The 20,021-nt window shown below is 45.3% G+C and overlaps 1 protein-coding gene across 2 annotated transcripts in view; it reads left to right on the forward strand.

Annotated features, from left to right (window-relative positions):
* Positions 1–18,992, forward strand: part of SNX24 (sorting nexin 24) — a 163,876-nt gene extending 144,884 nt beyond the window's left edge. Inside the window, exons 4-9 of one of the 2 annotated variants that reach the window (XM_082724438.1) lie at positions 6,084–6,178; positions 7,619–7,651; positions 8,147–8,211; positions 13,858–13,921; positions 18,171–18,222; positions 18,894–18,992. In XM_082724438.1, coding sequence (XP_082580564.1) covers positions 6,084–6,178; positions 7,619–7,651; positions 8,147–8,211; positions 13,858–13,921; positions 18,171–18,222; positions 18,894–18,977 — 393 coding nt within the window. In that variant the 3' untranslated portion in view covers positions 18,978–18,992. Of the gene's footprint in view, positions 1–6,083; positions 6,179–7,618; positions 7,652–8,146; positions 8,212–13,857; positions 15,381–18,170; positions 18,223–18,893 lie in introns of those variants that run through there. The other variant, XM_082724439.1, reaches the window with a different exon arrangement.
* Positions 18,993–20,021: the final 1,029 nt, after the last annotated feature.

The following is a 20,021-nucleotide window of genomic DNA, read 5'->3' on the forward strand; positions in this document are numbered from 1 at the left end:
AACAATCCTTGATAGACAATGGGACAGAAATGTGTGTTTTTTTTTTTTTTTTTTCTTCTTTCCTATTTTGAGGAGAGAATAAAAGGATCAAATCGGTGAAAACAATGCAGCTTTGCGCAGCAGTCTGGGAAGGTTAGCAAAGTGGTCTTGTCCAAGTTTCCAACAAGATGTTCCGTTCCTGTTATAATTGGCTGCTGGGTAGGTTTGGACCTAACTAGAATGCCAGCGTTCGATTTTACCGTGTCCTCGGTGGACACGTGTCACCGTTTATGCTCGCCTTAGTGACAATTTTCTAAAATGGAAACTCGTGGGAAATCATTACAGTGTTTATATGTCTCCCTTGTCGGACGGCGTTATCCTGTGATATTTTACCAGTGTTTTCCACTGCATGATGGCATCTAGCGAAGGTTAAGGCAGAACAGGTCCCTCTGTAATTTTGTGACTGCATTTTACTTACTGAAGAAGAAAAGATAACTGACAATTAAGTATTTGGGATGTCACAGAAAGAACATGTGCAACTAATCAATGGTATCCTTTGGGAACATGATTTTATAAAGCTGATAAGGTAGAAAAATCGGGATTTTGTGATTTGTGTTACATGATGATAATTGCACCTTTTCAATAAAAAAGACATTTCTCCTCGAGTAAACATTGAGCTTGCAGTGGATGCCGGTAGAAATGCTCTTGTTTTTCTGCCCCCATCCAGGCAATTTTTTTGGAAATGTTGTTGTAGACCAGAAGATTTTTTTCAACATTCTTTTAGAGTGATGTTTCTGAAGGAATATCTGGTGTGTTTTTAAGGAAAGTCATTTATTATCTTGAAAGCAAGTAACACTATATGAAGAATGATAATTATTTTTTGCTTAGTACAAGGTACGGTTTCCTAGTTTTAATGTTTATCAGAGTTGGATACAGTAATAACAGCCTGTTATATAGTATATCACACACTTGTTACAGTTCTTTATTTAACCCCATTTCTCATGTGCATCTTAATAATAATAATAATAACCTGGTTTTTAGTCTTCATTACTCCCAAGGGATAAACATGGAAATTTCTTTGATGCATTCTTCCGTTTGTTCTTTTGCTTCTCCCATGTGCATGTGTATCAAAGAGCAACTAAAAGACATTCAGAACCCAGGCTTTTTTTTTCTTCTTCTTCTTCTTCTTTTTTAAGATTTTATGTATTTATTTGACAGAGAGAGACAACAGCAAGAGAGGAAACACAAGCAGGGGGAATAGGAGAAGGAGAAGCAGGCTTCCAACTGAGCAGAGAGCCCAATGCGGGGCTCGATCCCAGGACCCTGGGATCATGACCTGAGCTGAAGGCAGATGCTTAACAACTGAGCCAGTCAGGTGCCCCAGAACCCAGGCTTTTCTAGAAGCTCTTGCAATGCAGGTTTTCCCATGCGTGGGAGACTTTCTCTTGTTTTTTGCAATGGCTTCAGTTAGATATAGACACCTTCTTTGCTGGCTAAGACATTCCTAAGTTACTGTCCCAACAACTTGGAAAATCTCCACTCTCCTTAAAAAACATTAGTTAACTAAAAGACCATGCTCCTGGGCCCTGGAACACTTCATTCCATGCTCAGTACCTGCTGTTGGGGTGACCTCTTCTAACAGAAACGATTTTGAATCTTCTTTTCATTTTCATTGCTCCCCTGTAGGCCTTACTGCATTTATTCTTATTTCTCTTTCTTTGGGGCCAGATAATATTGCATTAAGTGCAGCAAGAGGATTGCTCAGCTCATTTTTCTATACCTTCCAGAAGCAACACTTTTGCTGACCTACCGCTTGAGACCAACAACACTTGTATACAAACAGCTACTTTTCATCTCACACCTGGGTACTTAATTCTGCCTCATGTAGTATTTGACTCAGGACTTAACACCTGTAAAATATAATTTTTTTTAAAGATTTTATTTATTTATTTGACAGAGAGAGATCACAAGTAGGCATAGAGGCAGGCAGAGAGAGAGAAAGGAGGAAGCAGGCTCCCTGCTGAGCAGAGAACCTGATGCGGGACTCGATCCCAGGACCCTGAGATCATGACCTGAGCTGAAGGCAGCAGCTTAACCCACTGAGCCACCCAGGTGCCCTGTAAAATTTAATTTAATGGGATTTTTTTTCTGATTTTTTTTTCTCGAATTGGTCATATTCATTTTGAATTCTGATGTTTTACTATATAAATTAGTTGTCCAGCCATGGGTCCAAAGTTGTATCTAGTGTCAGAACTCTACCATTAATTGATTAGACAGTCTGGGACCCATCACTGCCCTGTGTTTCAGAATGCTCTTCTCCTAATAAATGTAGGGTACTTGTGCCTCCTTGGCTGGACTCTGACCTGGCAGTGATAGACTTTATTTATTTTTTTTTAAAGATTTTATTTATTTGAGAGAGAGATAAAGAGAATGAGAGGGTGAAGGTCAGAGGGAGAAGCAGATCCCCACTGAGCAAGGAGCCCGATGTGGGACTCGATCCCGGGACTCTAGGATCATGACCTGAGCCGAAGACAGTTGCTCAACCACCTGAGCCACCCAGGGACCCCCCTGGCAGTGATAGAGTTTAAATAATATTTTCTTCATGTTTTGCTAACTTTGGGAACCATCAACAGTAGCCATGAATATGATTGACTGTCTAAATTCAATGCAGTCGTAGATTTTTGACCTACCTGAAAGAATCCTGCAGCCGGGTACCCTCCGGCCAGACACGTATTTTCAACCACAGCCCGGGGCTGAAAACACTAATGAATTCCAGTCACAAGACACCACACACTCCAGTGGGGTCGTAATTGACAAGAGAGGTAGAAATCTACAACGGGAAGGCTTTGGGGGGCTGTGGCTGGCATCCAGCACAGGCCCAGCAGTGAGGGCTTCAGGCGCCAGGCCAAGCAAAGAGGGTGCCCAGCAGTGTTGCTGCCGCACTGAAGCCGAAAGCAGGTGTCCTTGGCGGGGCTGTAAGGGCTCTTGAACCCTCTGCCACCATCAGCACAATTATGTATGGATGCATATTTTTCAGCCAGCAAGATTCTCAGCTCTTATCCATTTTCCAAAGGGATCCATGAATCATAGAGGATTAGGAAGCCCTGTTTGCTGGATGGACAATAATCCAAACTTCCAAAACCGATAAAATAGGCTGTTGAGGATTGATAGAACAAAGAGATTGTAAGGAAACAGTGAACATTTATTGAATGCTAAGTGTGCACCAGAGACTCTTGCGGACATTGTCTTACCCTCACAGTGACCCCACGAGGTGGCCGGGGGTGTGGGAACCCAGCTCTGGCTCTAGAGCCCTGTACTTCCTACCACACCATCGTGCCTCTAAAAAATGGAAATGACTAACGAGTGAAGGTTAGTAAAAAATCATGGTACGCAAGCTAGGACAAAAGGGAAATAGGATTTGACATTCAAAATATAATTTATATATATTTGTATTTATTATATTTATTTATATAAATTTTAATTTGTTTGTTTAGTATATGTTTATATTTATTTACCTGTTGGATAAAGTTGGGCAATTAGACCAGACCAGGGTCCCAAGAAGATGGAGTGGATCAGGGTGCAGCTTTAAGAGGGAGGGATCTTCTTGAGGGAAAGCTTCTCAAGAAACAGGAGAAGATGGGGCGCCTGGGTGGCTTAGTCAGTTAAGTGTCCACCATCAGCTCAGGTCACAAACCCAGGTTCCTGGGATCGAGCCCCAGGGTAGGCTTCCTGCTCAGTGGGGGGTCCTACTTTTCCCTCTCGCCACACAGCTTGTGCTCTATCTCTGTCTCTCTCTCTCAAATAAATAAATACAGTCGAACTGTAAATCCTGAAATCTATATTGGTGACTTTCTTATGAAAAATATTTGAGAATTTTCAGGGAACATTCAATGAAAATTCTCACAAATTTCTGGAGTTATATATATATGTATATATATATATATATATATATTTCTTTTCTTTTCTTTTTTCCCCCAGTATGTCTTACCTAAAAAAATGTGATCATCTCTTTGGAGTGTTTCGTTCGGGGAGGCTGGACAGGATTAATTCCCGTCCTGGTGTTGCAGTGTAAACAGCTTTTTGCCTGTCTTTTGTCATTAATGATCATGCTGTGGATGTAGCCAGTGCATTGTAAGCCGATCTGTCAAGGCAAATAAACAATTCACCTTGTTAAAATTCCCTAAATCTTGCATTAATAAAACCAAACTAACCCCCTGAACACTCAAGAGATGTCTTCCTCCATACTGCGGTGATGGATGACATGTCTAAGGATCCTGGAAATTAAGTAGTTCAGGTCATTAAAAGTGTCCCACACTTGTTATTGATTTAATTTATTTTAAAAGGTGGGGGTGGAGATAAGAGTGTTACCCCCCCCCATTATTTTATTTTTTTTTAAATCTGAAAGCCACTTGTACACATAATGAAAACTATTGCCTAGGTGAACAGCTCTGTTTTTGTTACAACATTAAGCTTTCTTATTCAAATAGGTGTTGTGTCATTCTCCTAAACGATGTCAAGAAACATGGAGATAATCATTACAACTTACTTTATGGCAAAAATTCCCTGGAGCTTCATATATACAGTGATTCTTACAATCCTTGAGTTGTGGGCACTGAAATAATGACCTTATGGGCACCCCCTCAAATTTCCCCGAGTAGATGGAAATTCAGAAGGTCAGTGAAAATAGTAATGAAAGCATGCCTCTAGGAAGAAGAGCTTTTTTCTATTTTAATGCACTTTTTTTGTTTCCCTACCTTCTATTGCCTTTCCTTAAGCCTCAGTGGGTACCATCAGCTAGGTAAGGAATAGGAAGAGACTGAGACAGAGCTGGGTTTTCAGATGCCTCCTCTCCAGAAACTGAACATCAGGAGGCTTGAGCGCTGGTGTAGCTTGGGGCTCAGCCTGCCTCCCTCAGTCCATTCACATGTCCCGAACTGGGTCACTATTTTAAAACTCCGCCAGAGAGGGGACCACGCAGTATGTAAATTATGACAGAAAGCAATAGGCTATATAGAATCGCATATTTCAGAATATCCATAATTTGACCTTTTGTCCTTGGTGCCTCATGCATCACGTTGCATAGCTGTGCCTGATCACGGTGTGGGTGACGCCTCAGCATCCCTTCTCATCGTTCTTTAAACCACACGTGGGAGGAGGGCCACGGTAAATGATAGAAATGACCTTTGAAAATAATTCTCTTACTTTCCGAGACTATCGTGCAATCTTTGATGTTTTTTCCATGGTCTTCATAAAAATAATAATAAAAAAAAACTGGGGGAGAGTGGTGGGAGAGGGGGGCGACTGTTTAATCAGAACATACACTGGGGCTCTCTTTTTTGAAAACAGATGCCCATGAAAATGCACTTGCACTTGCGTGACTCGGAGAGCCAAGAGCAGGCATGGTTATAACATCGTCCCAGCTCTTTAACAGAGCTCCCTAAATGGAAGAACCGTATAGATTTTTTTTTTTTTTAAGTATATACACTGATTTACACTTAGGGGTAGAGTTATTACTGACCCTTTAAGTGGAGCTGTCCAAAGGGCCATAAATGTCGCTTGATCCAAATGCCGAAAGCGGTGATAGCCGAGGGATCTTGGCTAAATCTTCCAGTTAAAAAAGCCATGTGTAGTATTTTCTAAACAATGTGGTCTCTTGTAGACACACACACACACCACCCCCACCCCCGACCACTTAATCATCCAGTAAGGAAAATTTGATGCACGTTTCTTAGCAGTATTATTGATGCTCCCAGGTTTTTAAAATCCTCTCCTCAGAACCTCCACGAAGGCAAGAATTCTGTCTACCTGGTGGCCAGCTGCCTTTCCTCCTAGTCAGCATCTGATGTGTGCTAGATGATCCACAAATGCTGGTTGGGTGAGAGGGTAGATAAAAAAGAGTATTTGGGAACACTGAAGAGTGTGCCTGTCTCCTGAATTCTTGGTGGGCGAGATGGGGACCACCCCCTCCCTGACCCACCCTTACAGACTGTGATAATGATGCTGCGAAGAACTGAGATGGGTGGTCATGACTTCTGACATAGTTCATTTGATGATTGGTTGCTTAGTAAATTTCGCTTTCCGGATTCTCTTTTCTCCTTTCACAGGCTGTCATTTTGGAAAATGAAGAGCTTCCCAAGCTGTTCCTTGATTTCCTAAACGTGCGACACTTGCCCTCGCTACCAAAGGCAGAGAGTTGTGGGTAAGAGGCGTTGTTCCCCTATCGGACGTGTATCTGAAACTACCCTACAGTTGCTAGTTGGCCTAACCAATAACCACTGCCCCCCACCCTTGGGTGGTGCTGGAAGGGCCAGCCTGGTCACACCGGTTCTCTCCGCTGGGACAGCACTCCCTCGCCCCCTGCCTGTGGTCAAAGGAATTCCTCTGTGGTCTTCGCCGGTATACTGTGGCCCACCGGCAGGCTCAGGTTTAGACTTAAGGAATTGACTTATTAAAATATGCTGCTTCCTGGAGTGATGTTACATGGTGGGAATTTTGAATCTAGATAGCCTATGGAGGGACTAATAGGTTTTTTTGTGGGTACTCGAGCAAAGTCTACATGCCTGTGCATGTGCAGTCACATCATCTAAGAGCTGTGAATGACCTTGGAGGTTATGTTAGCCAACTCCCTTATTGTTGACCTGAGCAAGCTGGGACACAGGAATGAAGTGTCTTTCCCCAAATCTCTCATCTTGTAGCTGGCAGAGCCCAGGCTTTCCCACGTGAGCTCTCTTCCCTGCTGTCTTTCTGCCTCTCCCACAGGACCTTCTCATGTGGGGCTGTAGCTCCCAGTCCCCGTGTCCCAGGAACCAGACATTTGCTATCACCATCAGTTGGGAAGTGTTCTTCTAAAGAATGAACTCTGAAACAAGCCCCTTGCCCAGCTCTGGGCACCTGGCTCAGGTTGAGCTGGCCTCTGAAGGCCATCAGCATCACCCCTGACATATCCAATTCATTTATGGGGAAACACATCATTACAAAGACTCTGCAAACCCACGCAGGGGAGGGGGTTTTGTTCATCCTCCTGCCACCTCCAGAGCCCCCCGAAGGACGCACACTAACTACAAGACGGTCATGGGGACCACACCCAGCATCGGGTTAAAACTTGGCTGTCTGCGGGAGGAAAGGCTACAGACCCTCAGCCCTCTACCCCACCCCCCACCCTGGCAATGTTGCTCAAGGCCCCTTTCCACTCACCCCACAGCGAGAATTATATACTGAGCTGACCAAATAATAGGCATTGTTCATGTGGCCTGTTCTGACTGAGTGCATTTGCTAGGACCTTGGGGAATATTTTTAAGAAGAGATTTTAGGAATGACAGAATGAAATCTTAACTCTATTATAGAAGCTTGAAAGTAAAACCATAGGGTTTGTAAGTGATCCTCAAGAAAACTGAAGTTCAAGAATATGGCGGTCTTAGATTCTTTAGAACGAGGCATCCCAATCACTTCTCGGCCTTTTGGCTAAGATCAAGTGTAGAATGTAGTCATCAGTCATGCTGTGGCTTTGTCAAGGCACCTCTCTTTTCCTAATGTTTCCCAATTTAGAACTTTAAGAATACAGACTTTTTTCCTTGGTTTGCAACAACATTTACCCAACTGACATGGTCTTCCTCTTCTTCTTTTAAAAAAAAAATTCTAGATCTTTTGATGAGACGGAATCTGAAGAATCAAGGTAAGAACTAATACTAGTCAATCAAGAGTTACATGAAACCAGAAACAGGATCGTGGTTTTGCTAAGTGGTGAATTACTGTGGCGTAAGTGTATCCCGTCACAATCTTCTTGATAATATGTGTTAGGCAGTTGATTTACAAATATGTGACAGAAAGTGAGAGAAGTCACCAGTTATATTGAACCCTACATTGTTTTATGCCAGTCCTAAGAATACTATTTTATCAATCATTGTGCTCTGAAATGGTGCACTTTTCATCAGTGATTTGTCAAATAGATGGTATACCCATTTCAGATTCCTCAAAGAGATGTTGAGAAGGTGAACACAGGGCTGGTTTGTTCCCTGTAACTCTGCTCACTATTATTCACCCACGCGGTGAGATACATAGACCTTGAGATGTCCCCACACAGCAGTTTGATCCCCTCAAAGCTAGTTTGTAGTGTTTTCTGTTTACCGTCGTCCCCTGATGCTGACATGCCTGTTCTTGACCTTTCCAGCAAACTGTCCCACCAGCCCGTGCTGCTCTTCCTCAGGGATCCATTCGTCTTGCCTACAGCCAGCGGTAATCAAACCTGTCATCTGCTAACAGCTCTTTACTGATCTGACCCTGCACCACATAAACCACGTTTTTAATACAGGTCTAACAGAGTGACATTGGTCCAGGGCTTAATAATCTGCCAATAAACCGGCGCTCTTGGTGTCGGAGACATTCAGAATTTTAATTGGGGCAGGCCTCTCCGCACGAAATGTGATTTTTCTTTCTACCTGACCAGGCAGTTTTGAATGAGAGTAATAAAGAGGAAAGATATTTATTGGCTTTTCTTTTCTTTTTGTTTTTGTTTCTGGTGGTGTTATGTTTTGGTCTCTCCTTGTTTTTTATCCAGATGATAAGGTTTGAGTCTAAAGGCTCTGGTTCTTCTTTTTTTTTTTTTTTTTTAATGCTTTTTCCCCAAAGCGGTGTATCTATATTACATGTATATCTTTACTTCTGTTTAGGTTATAGCATCTTAGATGGTCAGCTGTGTATTTTTAGAAGTTATATACTTAAATAGAATGAATTTATGCACACATGTAATCAATATTTTATTTTTAAAGATTTTATTTATTTATTTGACAGATCACAAGTAGGCAGAGAGGCAGGCAGGGGGTGGGGGGGAAAGCAGGCTCCCTACTGAGCAGAGAGCCCGATGTGGGGCTCGATCCCAGGACCCTGGGATCATGACCTGAGCCGAAGGCAGAGGCTTTAACCCACTGAGCCACCCAGGTGCCCCTGTAATCAATATTTTAGCCTGGGTCCTCTCTTTATGCCAAGAAATTTGAATTCTTCAGAGTTCCTCTCAAAATGTCCTGCTCTACACCTCCTCATGAGTACCTTCTCAGATGTTACTCCTTTAGTTTTTTAATAGCCTCATAAAAATAGGCAAGGTGGGTATCCTCATTGGCTAATAAGAGAGTTGGAACCCCAGGAGGTCCCCAACTTGCCTGGTGTCACATGGCTGATGGGCAGACCCCTTGGTGCTTAATTTCTTTACGTTAATTGAACATTCAGCCCTTATTAGTAGGAGTAACTAAATAGCAGAGCAACTCAATGGCAGTAGATAAGTGATTTGTTGAAACCGTACCTACATTCTGACAATAAAACCCTATCACCAGCAAGAGAGAGGGGACCATTCTGTGGCAACGGCGCGTGCACGGAGATCAGTGACTTAGCTGGCAGCGTGAAGAAGGCAGGCCAGGACCCAGCCCAGCTCCGTGGAGGGACCATTCTTAGCACCCTGATCTGAGAGAGCTGACATTCCTTTGCAATATGGGAATATGCTCTCAGAGTATGTTCCCTGTACAGCCCTTTCCGTAAGACATAATTGCCTTTCTCTAGCATTTGCTTCCTGTGTTTTTTTAAAAAAAAAAAAAAAGGCATATTATATCAGTTGACTTTAGGTCAACAACATGTTGCCTCACGTAAGCTAGGCTAGATGAAATGGGCGATGTTCTGTAAAGCATTCTGTTTCTCTTCGGAGCATGGTTCTACCAGTGCCCTGTACGGTATAGTACTCTGTGCAGGTATGACGGACGGTCAGAAGTTTCCGGCATGGGCCCGACACTCCTGTGGAGGTGGAGAGCACGGGCCAATCACTGTGAAGCCTAGTGGCCAGGGTGCTCAGGGGTCAAGGAAGGCGTTTTATGATCCTTGAGTCCGCATCGTCCCGCCGACTGAGCTGCGTATGCTGTGCCCCTGGTGGGCAACAAAGAACAGGAGGCACTCAGGGTCGAACTCCAGGGGCAGATACCTGGAGCTAGAAAGGGCAAAAGTAGGGATCCTTGGTAGAACATTGGCGTGGACGGAGGACTTGCGCAAATGGGGGATAGCAGTTCAGAGAGGACACAGGACTCACGGGTTTTATGGACAGGATGGCCCCAGGCGGGGGAGGGGCGGGCACCAGATCCGGTTTTGGTGCAGTTTGGCTAACCCACCTTCCTGAGTCGGATCCCCGGATCCCCGTTGTCTTACGGGCGTGACGCAGCTGATAGGCTCTTGCAGATCTTAAGCTTTTAATCGAGAGGTCAGTTTTACTGGCATCGCATTTCTGGGTTATTTAGGCCTCTTAGCAAAACTTGGGGGTACTCTTCCAGAGGATTCTGACTGTGGAAATACCATCGCAGGTGACCTGACAGTCAGACGCTATCCTCCTATAAAATGTTAATCATCAGTCTTCTCTGAACGTAGGCTCTTTGGCCTGAGTTTTAATTTCTCAGGGGAATTCGGAACAGCTCTCGCGCTGGTCCCCAGCATCATCTCTGGCACGGCCACACTCCAGATATTTCTCCATCAGCTTTCATCAGACCTCCCGTCATCTTTGGCCACCGTTGACCGCTCTCTCCCCTGGGCTTTCCCACTCTCCTCCTTTTCTGCCCATCCCGGGCAGCCTACCGGCGGGCTCTCATAAACCCTCTTGTCTTCTCCTGGGCTTTCTTTCAGATCAACTCCTTGCTTGTGGTCTTGATGGCCTTGTGTATGTGTAGCTGGGACACCGTCTTGGGTTTCCAGCCCCACTTTCTCTCTGAGTCGGACTCTACCAGGCTCTCATAGCCCTTCTAAGAGGACGCCCTCCTGTGCTCTGCCGACTTCTTTCTGGGCCTCATAGCTGTGCACTCCGTTCCCCGTCAGGGCACTGCTGTTTCCCCCACCACCTCCTGGAGCCCTCATCTCGTCCCCACACGGGCACTGCCTCCGCACCTTCCAGGAGGAGCTTGAGAGAGCCTTTGCCCGCTCTGCTCTCAGGGGGCTCTCAGGAGTCTCCCTGCCCCAATCCCATTCCTTTTTTTTTTTTTTTAAGGTCCACGTAAGCGTTTACCAGCATAAATGAGGACCAACAAAAGACGACAAGTAAATCTTTCCTCAGTCACATTCCTCGTCATCCCCTCTCAATGGGAAACAAAGGCCAGGGCAGTTTTCCAGTAACAGCAGACGTGGAATTAAAATCACACGTATGACAAAACCAAAATCCAAAGTGTAGCATGGAGTGGAACAGATCAGGGAGAAAGTGACCTCTGATAATCGGCTCGTTGGCCCCCAGTCGGTGGACCTGGTCATAAAACACCTCTGTTCCATTCACGTGGATCATTCCCTTTCTTTCCTGTCGTGATGACCCACACGGTTCCCTTATCCTCTCTCTGTCATGTTCACCTTCTGAATCTCCGGCCTCTGCTAGTTGCTCAGCACTTGCTGGACGGTAAACACACAGCACCTTGGTCGGCCATCTTCCCTCTGCCGGGGATGCCCGTCGCCCGGACACCCTCGCACGTGGCCACCGCACTCTCCTTCCCCTGGTATCTGCTCGCAGAGGTCTTTCCTCACCTTCCCGTCTCCTCACCCTCGAGCCTCGCGCCCTGCTTCAGTTTTCCCCTTTATTTATCCTTCTGTAGACTTATTTCTTTATTTGGGAGACAGAGGGAAAGAGAGCAGGCTCAAGCAGGGGGAGGGGCAGAGAGAGAATCTCAAGCAGAGTCTGTGCAGAGCGTAGACCCTGATGCAGGGCTCCATGTCACGACCTCAGGAGGGCGACCTGAGCCGACATCAAGAGTCGGACGCTTAACCGCCTGAGCCACCCCGGCACCCCTCGCCTTGCGCTTAAACTACTGCTTGACCTATTCAGGTGGTATAGCATTACTCAGAGTAATTAGTGGTATTTTCTCCTTTTCATCCTTTTCCCCCAAACTTACTTAAATTCCTGTAAGCTGAACATGCTGATGATGTCATCACACTAACCTTCAAACAAACTTATGTTTTGGCTGGCAGAGAATAAATATCCACCTGCTAACGCACGTCAATGTGTTCTCTTTGAGCAAATAATTGAAAATTGATCAATATCTCCACTGATGACTCTTGGTTTCAGTACACTTCTGTGGGGGAGGAATTCTTTTAAAATTCAAAGGAACTGGGGCGCCTGGGTGGCTCAGTGGGTTAAAGCCTCTGCCTTCAGCTCAGGTCATGATCCCAGGGTCCTGGGATCAAGCCCCGCATCAGACTCTCTGCTCAGCAGGGAGCCTGCTTCCTCCTCTCTCTCTGCCTGCCTCTCTGCCCGCTTGTGATCTCTGCCTGTCAAATAAATAAATAAAATCTTAAAAAAAAAAAAAATTGAAAGGAACTTTGGAAAATCATTGCTCTTGATCGGGATGAAAAAATATATAGGTTTAAGTCCTACTACAGATTATTAAAGATATGTTGCATGGAAAATTATGTTGTTTCATGCTGGATTAAAGCAAACACTAAGAAATCGAGTGTCATCACCCAGAAGTCTTTGAGCTGCTTGTGTACTGAAGATATGTTTTAGGCATAGCTCATGGGTGTGTTCATTTGCTTGTCTCCCTCCTAGCGTGGAAATCCCATGGTATGGGCAGGGACTATTACTTACTTCTCTTCCCAGTGATTATACCATACTTGGTACGTGATGGTAGCAGGTACTAACCATGTGCCCAGCACAGGTTCAAGTGCTTTGCTTCACCCTCCAATTTGTACAACAACCTTTCAGGCAGGTACTGTTAGGAAACTTCCCTTTACTCCTCAAAGGGAACCCACCACCACTTTGAACTTGTCCCCTGTATTCTGAATGGCAGCCAGAGCCATCTTTGCCAAACAGGATTTAGTTCTGTGTCACTTTGCTTAAAATCCTTGCGGGGGTGGGGGGGGGGGGTGTTGCTGGTGGTTCTCCCTGCTTTTTAGACAAAGCCAGAATTTCTGGGCTTGCATGCCCTCGGGCTTCCTCTCTCACTCTCTTATCAACACTAACCTCCATTCCAGTCTTTGAACTTTCCTGACTCCCTCCTCCCTCAGACTGGTCACCTGCCTTGCCCCCCCCCCCAGAAACTTTCTGCCCTCCCTTTGCACGTGGCTTTATGTAGTAGGTACTGTACAGAGGTTGGGTTCATAAGTGAGTGTCCTAGTTTCTGTCTGCAAGTATTGGACCAACTAATTTCCTTGCATAATAGCGATATTTATTGAAAGTGGTGGGCTTTCATGTAAATCCTAGATATAATTAATTACCTGCATATTGAAGTTGAGAAATTGAACGTCTGGGTCATGTGATGGTTGGGGTTGGCCCCATGCAAAGTATCCTTTCATATTTTACCTCCCCTGATAACTGGAACGTGCCCCATTGGACGCACGCCTCCTCTAAAAACATGGCTCGTTATTTCCTGACGGGAGGGCTTTCTTCAAAAGGTGCCCTTTTCAGTTAGGAAGACCGCCCCCGTTCCTCCTGCTCCCTGGATGCGTGCGCCACGGAATGACCGTCCTCAGGACAGCTTGGACTGAACGCTGCTGTAAACCACAATGGAAAAACTGCAGCCAAGTATTCCCAGTAGAAATCTTGGAATTCCTTCAAGTATATTGAGATTTTGTTAGAAATTGAATTGCCAGTGTAATCCATCTTCCTTGTGAGAAAACATTCAGATAAAGAGCTGGGGCCTAGCAGCATTAACCATTAGAACATCCCCTAAATCAATAAGCTACAAATCTGGCCGTGCATTCCTGCAGAGCCTGGTCGCGCACCCAAGCGGCTTTCGGCTGCGGCGACATGACAGATAGCGTGTCCTCAGCGAGAGCAGGCTGCAGGGTGACTCGGGTCCCCGAGTTGCTGGGGGCCTCGCCTTGTACCGGTTGCGTTTTACTGCTGTGCCTAAGAAAAGCCGTTTTCCTTTTGTTTTTCAGATTTTCCAAATGTGGTTATTGAAGGGGTCCTCCATGGGGTATTTTACCCCCATCTACAGCCCAGGTAGAAATCCTCCATGGCTAGAAGAAGCTGAAGCGGTTTCACGGAAATCAATATCTGCCAAATTAACCTAAACTCTATGACATAACAGCTCTAGCTCGCAGTCAAATTCACAGCCCCAGCTTAAGGCAGGGCAGGGACATTTCCATTAGAATGGTGCTTTTAAAAATAGAACCTGAACCTGGGCGGTGCTGAGGTTAAGGCCAAGTGTTTGAGACATAGAAGGTAACTGCCAGTTTCGAAACTGTAGGTGGTGGCGGGGAGGGGCAAGTGTAACAAAACAGAAGTTACTCTGTGCTTTAGTTGCACTGTTTGCTGATTGAACATCTTATCGGGAAGCATGGCTGAGACCTATGTTGGTAGCTTTTTTTGTTGTTCAGATTTTAGGATGCCAGTTTTTTCATCATGAGATTTTCTCGGTCAGTGATAGGTACATTCCATGCGAGGGTCACAGAAACAGCCTGTGCTCGATGTGAGGATGGACCTAACTGGAAATTAAACTCTGCTGACGATGTTAGGGCATTTTTAAGACTCTTGTCTTTGCGATTCACACGGCAGTGGAGTTGCTTCATACCCAGGGCTTAGCTTCTAGTGTCAGGACCTAAGATGAAATGGAACGTGGAGAGCGCCTCCTTGACAGCCGTTTCAAAAGGCGCCTTATGGGAAATCTGCGCATCCAACACAACCAGGTTTTCCTCCGGTGTTGGAAGAAAGGACAGTTTCTTCCATTGAAGACCATTTGACATTGTCGGTGTTCGTTTAGGGCAATGTTGCATAGAACCGCATACCTTTCAACACTAGAATCAGTCACCCTGCGCTCTCCAGGATGCTTGTCTTCTGAGAGACCGACGTGAACTGACTTTACCTGAGGAGACGCCACAGTGGTAGCGCTTGGTTTCCTCAAGGTTCTTCAACCCTCATCAGGGTTTACCCTTTCATTCAACTGGTGAGATTTTCATGGGATTCATTGTTATTTTCCTTATTGTTTCCTTTTCGCTGACCTCCTATATGGAATTGATGTAAGTTCAACGAATGAGCTGACCCCACTGTACATCTCACTGACATTCATATTTTGAGTAGTAAAGGACAAAAGCATATATACAGACTTTATGTATGTGCTGGATGGGGGCATTTCGTCGAAAACTGATTAATAGCTAGCCTATTTATGGTTATTCATTTTACTAAGCATCTGTGTGGGAGAAAAATATTTGGGTTCAAAATGAATAACTAAATCATGGTTTTTGGTTAGGATCTAAATATACGGGTTTCAAGCCTGCTGCGGACTTTGAGAGATAATGTTTATGATAGATGTGTTACTTCATGCTAGAAACAGGCAAGGACTCTGTAATCTAGTGTCATGAACCAAAAATAACTGAATACTCATGTGTGGGAGATATTTTTTAAATGTTTTGTTGTTAGCTATTTTGAGTTAAATAAAAACAAAGAATAAGAAGTGTTTGAATTTGTCTTCTAGGATTTTACTGGAAACACAAATTGTGTGTTGTCTTTTTATACACACACACACAACTTCTCACATACTCATAGGAGCTTATTTCTAATCTAAGTATTAAGTTACCTCATCTTTAAGCCAATAAGTACTCATTCAATAGGTGATGACTTACAAAGAGGGCAGGATTTTTTAAAAGATTATATTTATGTATTTGATAGAGAGGGAGAGAGAGAGCACAAACAGGAAGAGCAGCAGGCAGAGGGAGAAGCAGGCTCCCCGCTGAGCAGGGAGCCCGACAAGGGATTTGATCCCAGGACCCAGAGATCATGACCTGAGCCCAAGGCAGTTACTTTACCAACTGAGCGACCCAGGCTCCCCAGGAATTTTTTTAAATATAAAAACCAAGCATTTTTGGTGGCACGCTGCTCAGGAAATCTCTTCTGAGGATTTTTTTTTAGCAATGACTTTTATTTATTATTTAATAATTTTTAATATGTAATTTCGTATTCCATTTCAATTCCATTATAAGAAATAGAGGCCACAGTAGGTATTTCAAGCAGAGTGGACTAATAAGAAACTGGATGCTCGTAGAATCTTTTGGAAGGATGAGGAGAGTGAACTCCTAGGAGATAATCCAGGAGTGACTTCTGGAATCCTCCAGCAACATCTGGTACTCTACGTGCCAGGAGAGCTACAGCCTCTGCCTTAAGTAGGAATTCAGGGAGGCTGAATTCAGGAGGAATTAGGAGGCTGCTCCTGGAGCTGCTGAGGTAAAGAAAAAAAAAAACACCACTGCACCTATGATCCAGCTACCAACAAGTTCAGAAAGTCACTGGGACCACCTTAAATGCCTCATAGCAGTACCCAGGAAGCTGGGGCCTGGGCCTGGAACAGTGTCCAGCTGATTCCACCTACACCACCATTGCCTCTGAACCCCCATGGCTTTGCTTGCCCACAACTACAGCCCTATGCAGTGGGAAGATGGTGTTCACCCACTTCCATCTTCTACTCTTATCTCATGAACGCACATCCATTAGAATCTTGTATCGATGCCCAGCTTCAAGGGAGTCTGGAAGGGGCTGGAACTTCCTGGTCACTGAAGTTCAGGAATGGACATTGGAAAGATGACGGACTATATTTCCACAGCTGAACATGTAGTAGTATATGAAAGGATCTATAGAAAAGGAAAATCTCCCACCCTGTCTCCTGTATTCCCACTCCCGCTCTCGCCACAAGCAGCTGCTGTGCTTAGTTTAGGTGTGTGTTTGCAGAGAGAGTTCATCCACATGTAAACAAATAATGGATATTTAGTGTACGTGTTCCAACCCCCTCCCACCCCCCACTTTTTTAATAGAACGTGGATTTTTCAAAGCACGGATTCATAGACAATAGAGCAGTAAAGGGTAGAGGGACATAAACAATAAAGAGAAGGAAAAGAAACCCCATTGCCACTGGAGGTAGGATGTGGGGACAGCATATCTGCTGTGCTCCTCCACAGTGCATTTGGTGGTGTGCCTGGGCTTGGTCTTTGATCCCCCAGGGCTTCATGCAGAGCCCTTCTTTGGCCTCGCCTCCACCACACGGCCATTTCTGGACCAGCACCCCTGGTGTCCTTTCTCCCTCAACCCAATGTTTCAAATGGCTGACCATCTCTACAACCCCGATAATGCTGACCATCCCAACCTGGGAAGTCTGCAGTCTCATTTCACTTCGAAAAGCATAGAAATCTCATGATCACAGTTCAGAAAGAACAAATGGCTTTCATCTCCTTTGTCATGGCCACGCAACGTGTTTGGCCAAGGATGCCGGATGCCGGCACAGGCATTAGGGTGGCAACTCTCAAAAGCAGCCAATGACAAGTGTCGGCGAAGATGTGGACACCGCAAAGCCCTCCTTGCTGGCAACGGTGTAAAATGGTGCATCCTCTGCAGAACGGTCTAGCAGTTCTTCCAAAGATGACCCTGTGAGCCAGCAGGTCCCCCTTCTGGGTGTGTACCCGAAGGGAGCCAAGTCAAGGGACTTGAACAGATCATTTGCATACCCCAGTTCTTAGCATTGTTCACGAACACCAACAGGTGGAAACAATGCAAGTGTCCATCCGTAGATGAATGGCCAAACAGAATGTGGTCTGTGCTTGGAATGGGATGTTATTCAGTGCCCAAAAGGAAGGAAGTTCTCACACATGCTATAGCTTGGGTCAAAGTGAAAGGACCACTCCTGTGCGATTCTACTGCTATGAGATACCTACAATAGTCCAGCTCCTAGAGACAGAAAGTAGAACGGTGGTTGTCAGTGACTGGCGGAAGGGGGAAATACACACTGATTCAGCAGGGGAAGATGAGAAGGTTCTGGAGATGGGGGAGACAGGGATGCTTGGATGATAGTGTGACTGTACTTTACGCCACTGAGCTATACTCTTTGTAACGGTCAAAATGGTAAATGTCGTGTCATGCATGTTTACCAAAAAGCTTTTCAAGTTTTACTTTTTAAAGGAATTTAAGGGAGTATGGATGTAATACACTAAAATGATATCTGCCGGGGAGCAGGAGGGATTTGGACACACATCCTGGGTGCCATGCTCCTCCCCCTGACAGCCTCTCCAACAGCAGTTCTCCCTCAGGGCTACGCCGGGTCTCTGAATCCCTAAATCTGGGGTGGGTAGGGGCCTTTCTCTGGGTACTTCAAAAAACAACCGAGTTGATGCCGATAATGCACATATGGTAGGAACCCCTTTTGGGGGGATGTAAGACGCTTTACAAACTACTCTTCTTTCACGGCTGCTGACTTTCCTACCTCCTGCAGGACCCGCTGTGAAGAGAACATCCTTCTGACTCCCGCAGGAGGCCACAGGGAGGTAGGTGTACCACATAGTCCTTTAGAGTGTGTAACACATGCACCACAGACTGGGAGACTTGTGAACGGCCTGATCCATTTCTCATGGTTCTGGAGGCTGGGAAGTCCAAGCTAGGGCCCATGCACATTGAGGGTCTGGTGTGGGGTGATCTTTCCTATGTCCTCACATGGTAGGAAAGGGGTGAGGAATTCTCTGGAGCCTCTTAGAAAGGCACCCATCCCTTACTATCTCCTAAAGGTCCTACCTCCAAACACCACCACACTGAGGATTGCGTTTCAATGTACGAATTTGGGGATGGTGGGAGGGACACCGACATTCAGACAGCAGGACTCTGCAGAAGCAGCAAGAGCAACAGGCACCTGTGAGTCGTGGTCTCACTGATGCTCTTGTTGAACATGTATTTAGTTCCTCCTCCATGCCTCCGAGCTCCCTCACTGGATTAAGGCACTGTGTCAGGCATCTAAAGAACAGAGACAGAATCATTGCTTTTTTTGGAATTTGGGACCATTTACTAGAGTGTCTTTCTGTTTAATTGCATTGGTTATGAAGTTCAGGGAGTAAGGCTGTCCTCTCCAGCCTCTCCATAGACACAAATTTGAAGCTGTCCTTTTCATCCGGGCTTTGTTGCGGTTTTCATCCTTGATGATAATTACAGATTTTGAATTCTGCAGCGGAAACCCAGGGAAGAAGCAAACACTAACTCAAAAGTGACATTTCTGCAACATTTGTGTTTCCTGCCCCGGGAGCATGTGTAGTGAAAGTCTGAACTCTGGTGAGGATGAAGAGACATTCATTTTCGTATGAGGGGGAGCAGGGTACATTGAAATGGTAAACCTCTAAAGTCCCTAGAATTAGGTAGAGAAGAATCTGGTTTTATATCCTAAGAGTAGAACTGTTAAGTCTGACCTCTAGAATGTGAAACGTTTTCTGTCTTCAGGACTCTCCCGTCATCAGTCAGAGAGACACCGCAACAGTGTCTCCAGCTTTGACCCTCTATTTGGATACTCCTGTGTGCTGAGCTCCTACTGAGTGCTACATAGTGTTGGATAGGGTTTTTTTCAGACCTCATCCCAGTATAACTTCACAAACTTTTTATGAGCTTTCATTGAAAAAGAAAGTAAAGTTCAGAGGGATTGGTAAGTAGCTACTACGTCTGAGTGCCAGTTTGGGTGCCGAGAGGTACTAGGCTAAATTCTTTCCATAGATTGTCCCACTGAAGACTCACGACATCTTTATGAGGTCTGTATTCTTACCGTTCCACTTTTACAGAGAGAAATGAAAGCTAGAAAGACAAAAGACCTTTGCCAAGGCTACCAGTTAATAAAGGAGATCACATTTTGAAACCTTTATCCCCCAAATTTAGGCTCATGCACTCCCCCATCAGTTTCCCAATACAGTGGTTCATATTTATGCACATATTTGAGCCACACGTGAGTACTCTAGTGGGAAAGAGCTGGGCGTATAGTGGTTGCTGATCTTTCTCCAGGACGTTGCAAATTACCGGGCGCTTTCCCCTCCCACGTGATGAAACCAGGCTCTGTGTGCCCAGCTGCAGCTCCTCCTGCATCTCCCTGTGTCCACTGTCACTGCAGGCTGATCGGCACACCAGAGCCACAGGTGTCTTTTTCAAGTGTCCATCAGATCCTGTCACCTGCTGCCGATCTTCCAGGAGCTTCCATTCCCACGTAAAGCTGAAATTCCCGCCACCCTCTCCAAGTTCCTCCTTCAGATATTCATCCCATGGTGACACTGGTGTTTCCATCCCCAGAACTTGCCAACCCTGGTCCTTCCTCAGGACC

This window comes from Mustela nivalis (genome assembly GCF_964662115.1).
Source record: "Mustela nivalis genome assembly, chromosome: 3".
NCBI lineage: Eukaryota > Metazoa > Chordata > Mammalia > Carnivora > Mustelidae > Mustela > Mustela nivalis.